Consider the following 13,844-nt stretch of genomic DNA (forward strand, 5'->3'; position numbering starts at 1 on the left):
TAGGGGTCCTTAGAGAAAGGGATGGTTTTGTAAATTGTATGTAATCTTCATTCTGGTTTATTTTCAGTCAACATAATCTTATTATCATATTGCATGAAGGTTGGTGCCTTTAGTCTAGGCATTTACTTTGTTTCCTGTAACAAGACATTTGTGGACTGACTGCTCATGTTATTTTCTCTTTGTTGCTGCCAAGACTGAACAGGTATATTTCTTCTATAGTTGGATGAAGAGAAGACTGGAAATCTAAGGGTTGTCATACACATTAGATGAATGTTAGCAGAACCTGCTAATTTTGACTGGACGGGGTGATAAGCCTTTGCCAGAGATGTTTGCCAATGGCATATTTCTATCTTGGTTTTGTCCATCAGTGGCTTATTCATCTTTCTCAACACTTTTACAGTTCGTTGGACATGTTGGAAGACTTTTATCTAACTTATGAATTTTTTTGGGATGTCTGATAATGTAATATCGGTTCAGTCAGGTGAGATTTTTACCTGTCTGTTATTTTGTTTTCTGCAGAAACATGACTGACAGTCACTTACCCCTCCCACACGTAGCTATGCAAATATCTTGTATGTTTAGATGAGCCAAACATTTTTGTTGATGGTAAAATCAAGGAGGAAGTAGCAGTCTAAAGGCCCCTTTAGTGGAGTAGAAGATTGTCGGGAAGGAAGCTTTCCTTCCCAACCATCACCTGCTTTTCAGTAAAGGTGACCGCTGCATTTACATGCAGTATGGGGAGGAAGGATTGCCATTGCTCGTCCCCATACAGAATCATTGTTTGCTGGCACCAGAGTGTTGTTTAGATAGTACGTTCTGCTGCCGGCAAATATTTTGGGTGACCACCCCAACGATCCTATCACCTGATGAACGGGTGTTTAGCACCTTTACACTGGCAGATTATCATTAACGAGCATTCGTATGAAGTGCAAGTGGGCTTTGAAAGAGTTACCCTTCAACTATATAAAGACTGTTGAAGGCCAGAACAAGGTGATAGTATTTAGTAATGTTAGTAATGGAAGTAGAATGCCCAGATTACAGTAGCTATTAGTTTGACAAAAGAAAACAACTGGGGCATCTTATTGGTGCATGAGCATAGATCCACAGGATGTCTGATCAATATGTAAAACAATCCACTGTTAACCCAGTAGATGCCAAACACAATATGAGGGTTATATATATTTCTGAATTAATAATCTCTTATGGTTTTAGAGCTATGATCATAGCTTTCAACTCCAGATTTTTGTGAAATGTACCTGGTTTTCTGTTTGATCAGTCCAACTCTTTGATACGGTGAGATTCTCTGATAGTTAAAGAAGTATTCTGAAGTATCTTTTTCTTCTTCCCTTTCTTTATATGGGGTTATGGGATCTGTATTGTAGTTTGAGTGCCCCTCATTTTCTTCTGGAATGTCTTCGAATTCAGACAGTGAATTTTTCTTTAGCGTGTTAGACTGGGATATGGATTCACTTTCTGAAATGTCTTGCTCATTACTTTGAAAATGTTGAACTTTTGAAGCCGGTGAGTGAATTTTCTGCTTGCGTCTTAGCTCTTTCTCATTATTTGAGCTGTCAGAACTTGTGATGTCACTCTTTAAACTGCAGAAGACGCAACAATTTATTTCAAGTTATAACTTTCTATGTAATAGTCTTTTGTGTCACTATTGGTCTACATTGCACCAAAAAAATTATCTTGCGTACATCAGATAAACTTAACCATAATGGAAACAACACATGGCCTCATTCAAATAACAATAAGTGCATACCCACCTGTTAAACCCAAAACCTACAAACATGTTTCACAAGGGAACAAAAATACATAATTAAAAACATAAAAATGGGACAAACATCAGAAAAGGGTAACAATAACCACAATTACCATACCAAGTCACTGGCCACCTGGTTTGAGTTCCCCCAACAAAGATGTAACACATGTCAAGAAATATCAGGGGGGGGGGGGAGAATATATATTAAGAAAGAATATCAATAACAATTACCATAGGTAGCCAAAGAAAATGACTGAACATCCATGTAAGAGGGGGATGTCCTACTCAACCCTGAAATACCATTATAAAGTCAGGCTACATAAGTACAATATCGGGACATGACCGGGGGGGGACTGTAATGGTCAGAAAACACCTCAACGCGCATTTCACTTCCTCAGCTTCATCAGGAGGTTAGAGGTTATAGAGAGATTGCGTTATTTTATGCAAGGGATTGGCGGTAAAAAAGAATAAACCAGGAATAAACCCTTTTACATGAATGTTCAGTCATTTTCTTTGGCTACCTATAGTAGTTGTTATTGATATTCTTTCTTAATATATATTCTCCCCTCCCCCTTTCCCCCTGGATATTTCTTGACATGTTATACATCTTTTTTGGGGGGCATTGAAACCAGTGGCCAGTGACTCTGTATGGCAATTGTGGTTATTGTTACCCTTTTCTGATGTTTGTCCCATTTTGATGTTTTTAATTATGCATTTTTTTTATTTTCTATTTAATAAATTGAATATTTTTGGTGATATTACATTGGGCTTGGTGTCTTTATGTTCCCTTGTGGAACATATTTGTAGGTGTAATAAAGCCATAATAGTTCTGTTTCATAACCAGTGGTTTAGATGATTTTACAAGCATAATCTATATTTGCATCTTTTTTTATTAGGACTTGTTTAATATATAATTTATAGTTAGCAATATGATGTAGCATAAAAAGATTACAGCTTTTTTTAATTTTATTTTGCATTGAGCTCTTCTGTCTGGCTTCTATCAAAGTATACTCATGTTCAAAAGAATGTGTATACTTAGCTCAGCCATGCATGCCTATATCTTAAATGGGAAGATGGGGGAAGTTACTGCCAGAAAACTCTAGCGGCGACTTAACTCCCAGGCAACAAGAGGATTTGGTATGGTGAACTCCAACTATGTCATCCTTATCTCCCCTGACACTGGCATCTGGTTAGACTCGGGCCAGCTACATTATATTGGATGGTCAGCTATTCACAGATTTGGCAGTATGCATCTACTGTGCATGGCCAGCCTAATACTGTGCAAACATCTATTCATCTGAATAGTCTTCTTCACTTAAGCTGTGCCGCAGGGAAGTCATGTCTAATATTCCTAGATGATGGTTATGGGCTTAGAGAAATCTAATGCACTGATGGAGAAATTAAGAAGTAACAAAAGTAAGCAAGAGAATTGCGCTGGCACTTATGTTTTAGACCCATCTGGGAGACAGCATAATGAGTATGCATCATACAGCAGAGAAAAATAAAAACCTTTTAATATGACATTTAGTGGCTGTCAGATGAATGTACACAATGACAATCTAAAGTCATTCTCCAATTTTCTAACCGTGGATAGCTGATTGTATCTCGCATGCTTTAATCTGCTTTGGAAAACAGAAAGCGAACTGAGACCACTGAAAAGCTTAAGATCTTCTGACAGTATGAAACCTTTAAATCATAGTTGATCTTACCTGTCTTAGTTTGAGACCTAGAGACAAGAGATTTAAAAATGTATTGGTTAATAACTGTACTTCTGCAACTCACCAGGATTCATGATATTGAGAGGTGACTGATTTGCAGGCATCATTAACACAGTTGCTAGGAGATAGCTGAGGCGAAAAAAGAAAAGTTTTTATTTGATTGCTGGCAGCAGCATTAGATACAATTAGAGTTCTTTATTCTTTTATTTTCTATTATGCTTTCTTGTCATATATTGAATTATAGATTACGCTTCATATTGCTATTTTTCAATTAACTACATCAGCTGTGTAGAAGCTCAGGGAGAAATTTATAACAGCGATTGAATTGAATTCATTGCAAGCCGTCCACTGATGAAAAGATTTCCTGATATGATGGGAATTCAGACTCTTATATTTACAATTGAAAAGGTCAGTGGGAAAAGGGCAACATAAATATATGTTTTGCTTGGCATCCCACCTCCTCTCGTCTCTCATTTTAGCGAAGGACTTCACCTCATATTTCGAAAAACAAGATGGACAACATAAAAGAAAGTTGAAGCACTCCTATTATCCCAATTATTCTACTGGTTGCTTTTAGGTGATGCATATGGCTAAGTTGGCTCTTCCTCTCATTGGCTGCTTAACCACCTCAGCCCCCAGTGCTTAAACACCCTGAAAGACCAGGCCACTTTTTACACTTCTGACCTACACTACTTTCACCGTTTATTGCTCGGTCATGCAACTTACCACCCAAATGAATTTTACCTCCTTTTCTTCTCACTAATAGAGCTTTCATTTGGTGGTATTTCATTGCTGCTGACATTTTTACTTTTTTTGTTATTAATCGAAATTTAACGATTTTTTTGCAAAAAAATGACATTTTTCACTTTCAGTTGTAAAATTTTGCAAAAAAAACGAGATCCATATAGAAATTTTACTCTAAATTTATAGTTCTACATGTCTTTGATAAAAAAAAAATGTTTGGGTAAAAAAAAAAATGGTTTGGGTAAAAGTTATAGCGTTTACAAACTATGGTACAAAAATGTGAATTTCCGCTTTTTGAAGCAGCTCTGACTTTCTGAGCACCTGTCATGTTTCCTGAGGTTCTACAATGGCCAGACAGTACAAACACCCCACAAATGACCCCATTTCGGAAAGTACACACCCTAAGGTATTCGCTGATGGGCATAGTGAGTTCATAGAACTTTTTATTTTTTGTCACAAGTTAGCGGAAAATGATGATTTTTTTTTTTTTCTTACAAAGTCTCATATTCCACTAACTTGTGACAAAAAATAAAAACTTCTATGAACTCACTATGCCCATCACGAAATACCTTGGGGTCTCTTCTTTCCAAAATGGGGTCACTTGTGGGGTAGTTATACTGCCCTGGCATTCTAGGGGCCCAAATGTGTGGTAAGGAGTTTGAAATCAAATTCTGAAAAAAATGACCTGTCAAATCCGAAAGGTGCTCTTTGGAATATGGGCCCCTTTGCCCACCTAGGCTGCAAAAAAGTGTCACACATCTGGTATCTCCGTACTCAGGAGAAGGTGGGGAATGTGTTTTGGGGTGTCATTTTATATATACCCATGCTGGGTGAGAGAAATATCTTGGCAAAAGACAACTTTTCCCATTTTTTTATACAAAGTTGGCATTTGACCAAGATATTTATCTCACCCAGCATGGGTATATATAAAATGACACCCCAAAACACATTCCCCAACTTCTCCTGAGTACGGAGATACCAGATGTGTGACACTTTTTTGCAGCCTAGGTGGGCAAAGAGGCCCATATTCCAAAGAGCACCTTTCGGATTTGACAGGTCATTTTTTTCAGAATTTGATTTCAAACTCCTTACCACACATTTGGGCCCCTAGAATGCCAGGGCAGTATAACTACCCCACAAGTGACCCCATTTTGGAAAGAAGACACCCCAAGGTATTCCGTGAGGGGCATGGCGAGTTCCTAGAATTTTTTATTTTTTGTCACAAGTTAGTGGAAAATGATGATTTTTTTTTATTATTATTTTTTCATACAAAGTCTCATATTCCACTAACTTGTGACAAAAAATAAAAACTTCCATGAACTCACTATTCCCATCAGCGAATACCTTGGGGTCTCTTCTTTCCAAAATGGGGTCACTTGTGGGGTAGTTATACTGCCCTGGCATTCTAGGGGCCCAAATGTGTGGTAAGGAGTTTGAAATCAAATTCAGTAAAAAATGACCTATGAAATCCAAAAGGTGCTCTTTGGAATGTGGGCCCCTTTGCCCACCTAGGCTGCAAAAAAGTGTCACACATCTGGTATCCCCGTACTCAGGAGAAGTTGAGGAATGTGTTTTGGGGTGTCTTTTTACATATACCCATGCTGGGTGAGATAAATATCTTGGTCAAATGCCAACTTTGTATAAAAAAATGGGAAAAGTTGTCTTTTGCCAAGATATTTCTCTCACCCAGCATGGGTATATGTAAAATGACACCCCAAAACACATTCCCCACCTTCTCCTGAGTACGGAGATTCCAGATGTGTGACACTTTTTTGCAGCCTAGGTGGGCAAAGGGGCCCATATTCCAAAGAGCACCTTTCGGATTTCACTGGTCATTTTTTACAGAATTTGATTTCAAACTCCTTACCACACATTTGGGCCCCTAGAATGCCAGGGCAGTATAACTACCCCACAAGTGACCCCATTTTGGAAAGAAGAGACCCCAAGGTATTCGCTGATGGGCATAGTGAGTTCATGGAAATTTTTATTTTTTGTCACAAGTTAGTGGAATATGAGACTTTGTATGAAAAAAAAAAAAAAAAAAATCATCATTTTCCACTAACTTGTGACAAAAAATAAAAAATTCTAGGAACTTGCCATGCCCCTCACGGAATACCTTGGGGTGTCTTCTTTCCAAAATGGGGTCACTTGTGGGGTAGTTATACTGCCCTGGCATTTTCCAGGGGCCCTAATGTGTGGTAAGTAGGTAAATGACCTGTGAAATCCTAAAGGTGCTCTTTGGAATGTGGGCCCCTTTGCCCACCTAGGCTGCAAAAAAGTGTCACACATGTGGTATCGCCGTATTCAGGAGAAGTTGGGAAATGTGTTTTGGGGTGTCATTTTACATATACCCTTGCTGGGTGAGAGAAATATCTTGGCAAAAGACAACTTTTCCCATTTTTTTATACAAAGTTGGCATTTGACCAAGATATTTCTCTCACCCAGCATGGGTATATGTAAAATGACACCCCAAAACACATTCCCCACCTTCTCCTGAGTACGGCGATACCAGATGTGTGACACTTTTTTGCAGCCTAGATGCGCAAAGGTGCCCAAATTCCTTTTAGGAGGGCATTTTTAGACATTTGGATACCAGACTTCTTCTCACGCTTTGGGGCCCCTAGAATGCCAGGGCAGTATAAATACCCCACATGTGACCCCATTTTGGAAAGAAGACACCCCAAGGTATTCAATGAGGGGCATGGCGAGTTCATAGAAAAAAAAAATTTTTGGCACAAGTTAGCGGAAATTGATATTTTTAATTTTTTTCTCACAAAGTCTCCCGTTCCGCTAACTTGGGACAAAAATTTCAATCTTTCATGGACTCAATATGCCCCTCACGGAATACCTGGGGGTGTCTTCTTTCCGAAATGGGGTCACATGTGGGGTATTTATACTGCCCTGGCATTCTAGGGGCCCTAAAGCGTGAGAAGAAGTCTGGAATATAAATGTCTAAAAAATTTTACGCATTTGGTTTCCGTGAGGGGTATGGTGAGTTCATGTGAGATTTTATTTTTTGACACAAGTTAGTGGAATATGAGACTTTGTAAGAAAAAAATAAAAAAAATTCCGCTAACTTGGGCCAAAAAAATGTCTGAATGGAGCCTTACAGAGGGGTGACCAATGAGAGGGGGGGGTGACCAATGACAGGGGGGTGATCAATGACAGGGGGGTGATCAATGACAGGGGGGTGATCAGGGAGTCTATATGGGGTGATAACCACAGTCATTGATCACGCCCCTGTAAGGCTTCATTCAGACGTCCGTATGCGTTTTGCGGATCCGATCCATCTATCAGTGGATCCGTAAAAATCATGCGGACGTCTGAATGGAGCTTTACAGGGGGGTAATCAATGACAGGGGGGTAATCAATGACAGGGGGGTGATCAGGGAGTCTATATGGGGTGATCACCACAGTCATTGATCATGCCCCTGTAAGGCTTCATTCAGACGTCCGTATGCGTTTTGCGGATCCGATCCATCTATCAGTGCATCCGTAAAAATCATGCGGACATCTGAATGGAGCTTTACAGGGGGGTAATCAATGACAGGGGGGTAATCAATGACAGGGGGGTGATCAGGGAGTCTATATGGGTTGATCACCACAGTCATTGATCACGCCCCTGTAAGGCTTCATTCAGACGTCCGGATGCGTTTTGCGGATCCGGTCCATCTATCAGTGCATCCGTAAAAATCATGCGGACATCTGAATGGAGCTTTACAGGGGGGTGATCAGGGAGTCTATATGGGGTGATCACCACAGTCATTGATCACGCCCCTGTAAGGCTTCATTCAGACGTCCGGATGCGTTTTGCGGATCGGATCCATCTATCAGTGCATCCGTAAAAATCATGCGGACATCTGAATGGCGCTTTACAGGGGGGTGATCAGGGAGTCTATATGGGGTGATCACCACAGTCATTGATCATGCCCCTGTAAGGCTTCATTCAGACGTCCGGATGCGTTTTGCGGATCCGATCCATCTATCAGTGCATCCGTAAAAATCATGCGGACATCTGAATGGAGCTTTACAGGGGGGTAATCAATGACAGGGGGGTGATCACCACAGTCATTGATCATGCCCCTGTAAGGCTTCATTCAGACGTCCGGATGCGTTTTGCGGATCGGATCCATCTATCAGTGCATCCGTAAAAATCATGCGGACATCTGAATGGAGCTTTACAGGGGGGTGATCAGGGAGTCTATATGGGGTGATCACCACAGTCATTGATCATGCCCCTGTAAGGCTTCATTCAGACGTCCGGATGCGTTTTGCGGATCCGATCCATCTATCAGTGGATCCGTAAAAATCATGCCGACGTCTGAATGGAGCTTTACAGGGGGGTAATCAATGACAGGGGGGTAATCAATGACAGGGGGGTGATCAGGGAGTCTATATGGGGTGATCAGGGGTGATCAGGGGCTAATAAGGGGTTAATAAGTGACGGGGGGGGGGTGTAGTGTAGTGTAGTGGTGCTTGGTGCTACTTTACTGAGCTACCTGTGTCCTCTGGTGGTCGATCCAAACAAATGGGACCACCAGAGGACCAGGTAGCAGGTATATTAGACGCTGTTATCAAAACAGCGTCTAATATACCTGTTAGGGGTTAAAAAAAGATCGCCGCTGGCAGGCTGGAGATCAACTCTCTTACCTTCCGTTCCTGTGAGCGCGCGCGCCTGTGTGCGCGCGTTCACAGGAAATCTCGGCCATCGCGAGATGACGCGTATATGCGTGACTCTGCGCAGGGCTGCCACCTCCGGAACGCGATCCTGCGTTAGGCGGTCCGGAGGTGGTTAAAGGGAACCTGTCACCTGGATTTCGGGTATAGAGCTGAGGACATGGGCTGCTAGATCACCGCTAGCACATCCGCAATACCCAGTCCCCATAGCTCTCTGTGCTTTTATTGTGTCAAAAAAACAATTTTATACCTATGTAAATTAACCTTAGATGAGTCCTGTCTCCTCCAAGCTTGAGAGATGAGCCCAGCGTTCTCTGACTGAGCCCAGCCATGCCCACTGTGAAGGAGTCCAGCACCGCCCCGCATCCTCTGAATCTCCTCCTTGCTCCCCGACATCACAAAACTAGAGCTCCATAATCTCGCGATGCGTGAGCTAGCGCATACGCAGTTTGCTCCCTGAGGCTGATGCCAGTACAGGGAAGGAACACTATGCCGACACTGCGCATGCGCTAGCTCGCACATCACGAGATTACGGCGCTTTAGCTTTGTGACGTCGGGTAGCAAGGAGGAGATTCGGAGGATGCGGGGCGGTGCTGGGTTCCTTCACAGTGGGCATGGCTGGGCTCCGGAAACGTCAGTAGCCTCATTTACATATATATAAAATCTTTTTTTGACGCAATAAAAGCACAGAGAGCTATGGGGAATGGATATTGCGGATGTGCTAGCAGCGATCTAGCAACCCATGTTCTCTGCTATATACCCAAAATCCAGGTGACAGGTTCCCTTTAAATGCACACAGCGGTAACAAGTACAGTGGATATAGAAAGTCTACACACCCCTGTTAAAATGTCAGGTTTCTGTGATGTAAAAAATTGAGACAAAGATAAATCATTTCAGAACTTTTTCCACCTTTAATGTGACCTATAAACTGTACAACTCAATTGAAAAACAAACTGAAATCTTTTAGGTGGAGGGAAGAAAACAAAAGAAACTAAAATAATGTGGTTGCATAAGTGTGCACACCCTCTTATAACTTGGGATGTAGCTGTGTTCAGAATTAAGCAATCACATTCAAAATCATGTTAAATAGGAGTCAGCATACACCTGCCATCATTTAAAGTGCCTCTAATTAACCCCAAATAAAGTTCAGCTGCTCTAGTTGGTCTTTCCTGAAATTTTCTTGGCAAAGCCATAGTACAGAGAGCTTCCAAAGCATCAGAGGGATCTCATAGTTAAAAGGTATCAGACAGGAGGAGGGTACAAAAGAATTTCCAAGGCATTAGATATACCATGGAACACAGTGAAGAAAGTCATCGTCAAGTGGAGAAAATATGGCACAACATTTACATTACCAAGAACTGGACATCCCTCCAAAATTGATGAAAAGACAAGAAGAAAACTGGTCTGGGAGGCGACCAAGAGGCCTACAGCAACATTAAAGGAGCTGCAGGAATATCTGGCAAGTACTGGCTATGTGACAACAATCTCCCGTATTCTTCATATGTCTGGGCTATGGGGTAGAGTGGCAAGACAAAAGCCTTTTCTTACGAAGAAAAACATCCAAGCCAGGCTACATTTTTCAAAAACACATCTGAAGTCTCCCAAAAGCATGTGGGAAAAGCTGTTATGGTCTGAGGAAACCATGGTTGAACTTTGTGGCCATAATTCTAAAAGATATGTTTGGCGCAAAAACAACACTGCACATCACCAAAAGAACACCATACCCACAGTGAAGCATGGTGGTGGCAGCATCATGCTTTGGGGCTGTTTTTCTTCAGCTGGAACTCGGGCCTTAGTTAAGTTAGAGGGAATTATAATCAGTTCCAAATACCAGTCGATATTGGCACAAAACCTTCAGGCTTCTGCTAGAAAGCTGAACATGAAGAGGAACTTCATCTTTTAGCATGACAAAGACCCAAAGCATACATCCAAATCAACAAAGGAATGGCTTCACCAGAAGAAGATTCAAGTTTTGGAATGGCCCAGCCAGAGCCCAGACCTGAATCCGATTGAAAATCTGTGGGGTGATCTGAAGAGGGCTGTACACAGGAGATGTCCTCGCAATCTGACAGATTTGGAGTGTTTTTGCAAAGAAGAGTGGGCAAATCTTGCTAAGTCAAAATGTGCCATGCTGATAGACTCATACCCAAAAAGACTGAGTGCTGTAATAAAACCAAAAGGTACTTCAACAAAGTATTAGTTTAAGGGTGTGCACATTTATGCAACCATATTACTTTATTTTTATATTTTTCTTCCCTCTACCTAAAAGATTTCAGTTTGTTTTTCAATTGAGTTGTACAGTTTATAGGTCACATTAAAGGTGGAAAAAGTTCTGAAATGATTTATCTTTGTATCATTTTTTTACATCACAGAAACCTGACATTTTAACAGGGGTGTGTAGACATTTGATATCCACTGTAGCAACCCAATATATGTGCAGGTTCTGCTCTCCTGAATGTAAATGGCCTGCTTGGACTAAGGTCACCCTGCTTGGGCAGTAGGACTGAGACCAGTGTTCCCTCTAAGCTGCGCGGGTGAGCGGTCGCGCAGCAATTATTGTGCCCCCGCTCACAAGTTTAATAAGTCCGCTCAGCACCCGCTCGCAAAATGCCCACACTATTGATGAGTTTTTCAAAACATCCTCCTTCCGTGAGTGGCTCAGCGGGGTGCCGCCTACCACATATTCCCGCGCTACTACTGCCTTCTCCTTCTTTTAACTGAAGAGGAGGACTGAGCAGCAGTGCACAGGCAGAGGTAACGTGGAGGCGGCATTGGCGGTCTGATGGAGAGAAGGGCCCCCTCTGCTAATGTCCCCCGGCCCCATGAATCTCACTGCTGTGCAGGAAGGAGACAGTGAAGTCCCTGTTTATGAAATCCTAATGTATTCCTCACATCCCACCCCAGAGAAGTCACCCTGACACCGCCACAGTAATAAGGGGGGCGCTAATATTTATTAAACCGAACACACTCAGTGACAAGAGGCATTCTGGGGCAGTAAGGTCTGTTCCCTACCAGGAAAAGTCACTTTTGTGGAGTTTGTCACGTACGGAGACCAGGATACCGGTCCTATATGTGGACGGGATACATGCAGCAGATCTGAGTTTCTTAGAGCAGCAGAGCCGGGCTTGTTAGGTGCAGCAGGGCCGAGCTTGTTAGGTGCAGCAGGGCCGAGCTTGTTAGGTGCAGCAGGGCCGAGCTTGTCAGATGCAGCAGAGCTGAGCTTTGTTAGGTGCAGCAGGGCCGAGCTTGTTAGATTCTGCCGAGCTGATGTTGTAAGGTGCAGCAGGGCAGGTCCTTACTGTATATGTTGGGGTACAACTTGTGGTGAAATCCTACTGTGTCCTTACATTAGACAGTAGCCGCAAGTACCGACTGTTCACAGCACAGACACTGTGGCCTCAAACAGTAAATTTACAAAACCAAGCTCTGCTACATCTGTTCACTGTGTTCTGTGTGACTATACTGCAATAATATTTCTTTTCTTTAGTTCTATCCGCTTCTAGAAAAGCTGGGTGAAAGCCAATATTGCTGCCATTCCGACCTTCACCCAGCTTTCCAAGACCGCAGAACGACAAACCCTGAGGAGCAAACGTCGGGTGCACCTCTGCCGGAATCTGCCTTCTACCGAGGCCTTCTCCACACAGCTGGGGGGCAGATATAGGTATATTCTGTGTATAGGTATAGGCTGTGTATAGGTATATCTATCTCATAGCTATCTATCTATCTACCTACCTACCTATCTATCTATCTATCTATCTATCTATCTATTATCTATCTATCTATCTATCTATCTATCTATCTATCTCATAGCGGCGAATCAATGGATGTTGTATATCTGGACTTCTCCAAAGCATTTGACACTGTACCACATAAAAGGTCAGTATATAAAATGAGAATGCTTGGACTGGGAGAAAACGTCTGTATGTGGGTAAGTAACTGGCTCAATGATAGAAAACAGAGGGTGGTTATTAACGGTACATACTCAGATTGTGTCACTGTCACTAGTGGACTACCTCAGGGATTAGTATTGGGCCCTATTCTCTTCAATATATTTATTAATGATCTCGTAGAAGGCTTGCATAGTAAAATATCAATTTTCGCAGATGACACTAAACTGTGTAAAGTAATTAACACTAAAGAGGACAGTATATTACTACATGTGTTATGCACATGAGAAGGAATAATGCAAGTTACCCGTACATACTAAATGGTAAAACACTCGGTAACACTGACATGGAAAAGGACCTAGGAATTTTAATAAACAGCAAAATAAGCTGCAAAAAACTGTGTCAGGCAGCTGCTGCCAAGGCCAATAAGATAATGGGTTGCATCAGAAGGGGCATAGATGCCCGTGATAAGAACATAGTCCTACCACTTTACAAATCGCTAGTCAGACCACACATGGAGTACTGTGTATAGTTCTGGGCTCCTGTGAACAAGGCAGACATAGCAGAGCTGGAGAGGGTCCAGAGGAGGGCAACTAAAGTAATAACTGGAATGGGGCAACTACAGTACCATGAAAGATTATCAAAATTAGGGTTATTCACTTGAGAAAAAAGACGACTGAGGGGAAATCTAATTAATATGTATAAATATATCAGGGGTCAGTACAGAGATCTCTCCCATCATCTATTTATCCCCAGGACTGTGACTGTGACGAGGGGACATCCTCTGCGTCTGGAGGAAAGAAGGTTTGTACACAAACATAGAAAAGGATTGTTTACGGTAAGAGCAGTGAGACTATGGAACTCTCTGCCTGAGGAGGTGGTGATGGTGAGTACAATAAAGGAATTCAAGAGGGGCCTGGATGTATTTCTGGAGCGTAATAATATTACAGGCTATAGCTACTAGAGAGGGGTCGTTGATCCAGGGAGTTAGTCTGATTGCCTGATTGGAGTCGGGAAGGAATTTTTTATTCCCCTAAAGTGGGGAAAATTGGC

General features: G+C 42.1%; 1 protein-coding gene across 1 annotated transcript in view; it reads right to left on the reverse strand.

Moving 5' to 3' along the window:
- Window positions 1-1,108: 1,108 nt before the first annotated feature.
- The window catches only part of LOC120985761 (tetratricopeptide repeat protein 24-like), a 100,991-nt gene continuing 88,255 nt past the window's right edge, over window positions 1,109-13,844 (reverse strand). Inside the window, 1 exon segment of the mRNA XM_040413886.1 lies at window positions 1,109-1,598. Within this exon segment, the coding sequence (XP_040269820.1) occupies window positions 1,587-1,598 (12 nt within the window). The 3' untranslated portion in view covers window positions 1,109-1,586.

This window comes from Bufo bufo, chromosome 1 (assembly GCF_905171765.1).
Source record: "Bufo bufo chromosome 1, aBufBuf1.1, whole genome shotgun sequence".
Lineage (NCBI taxonomy): Eukaryota > Metazoa > Chordata > Amphibia > Anura > Bufonidae > Bufo > Bufo bufo.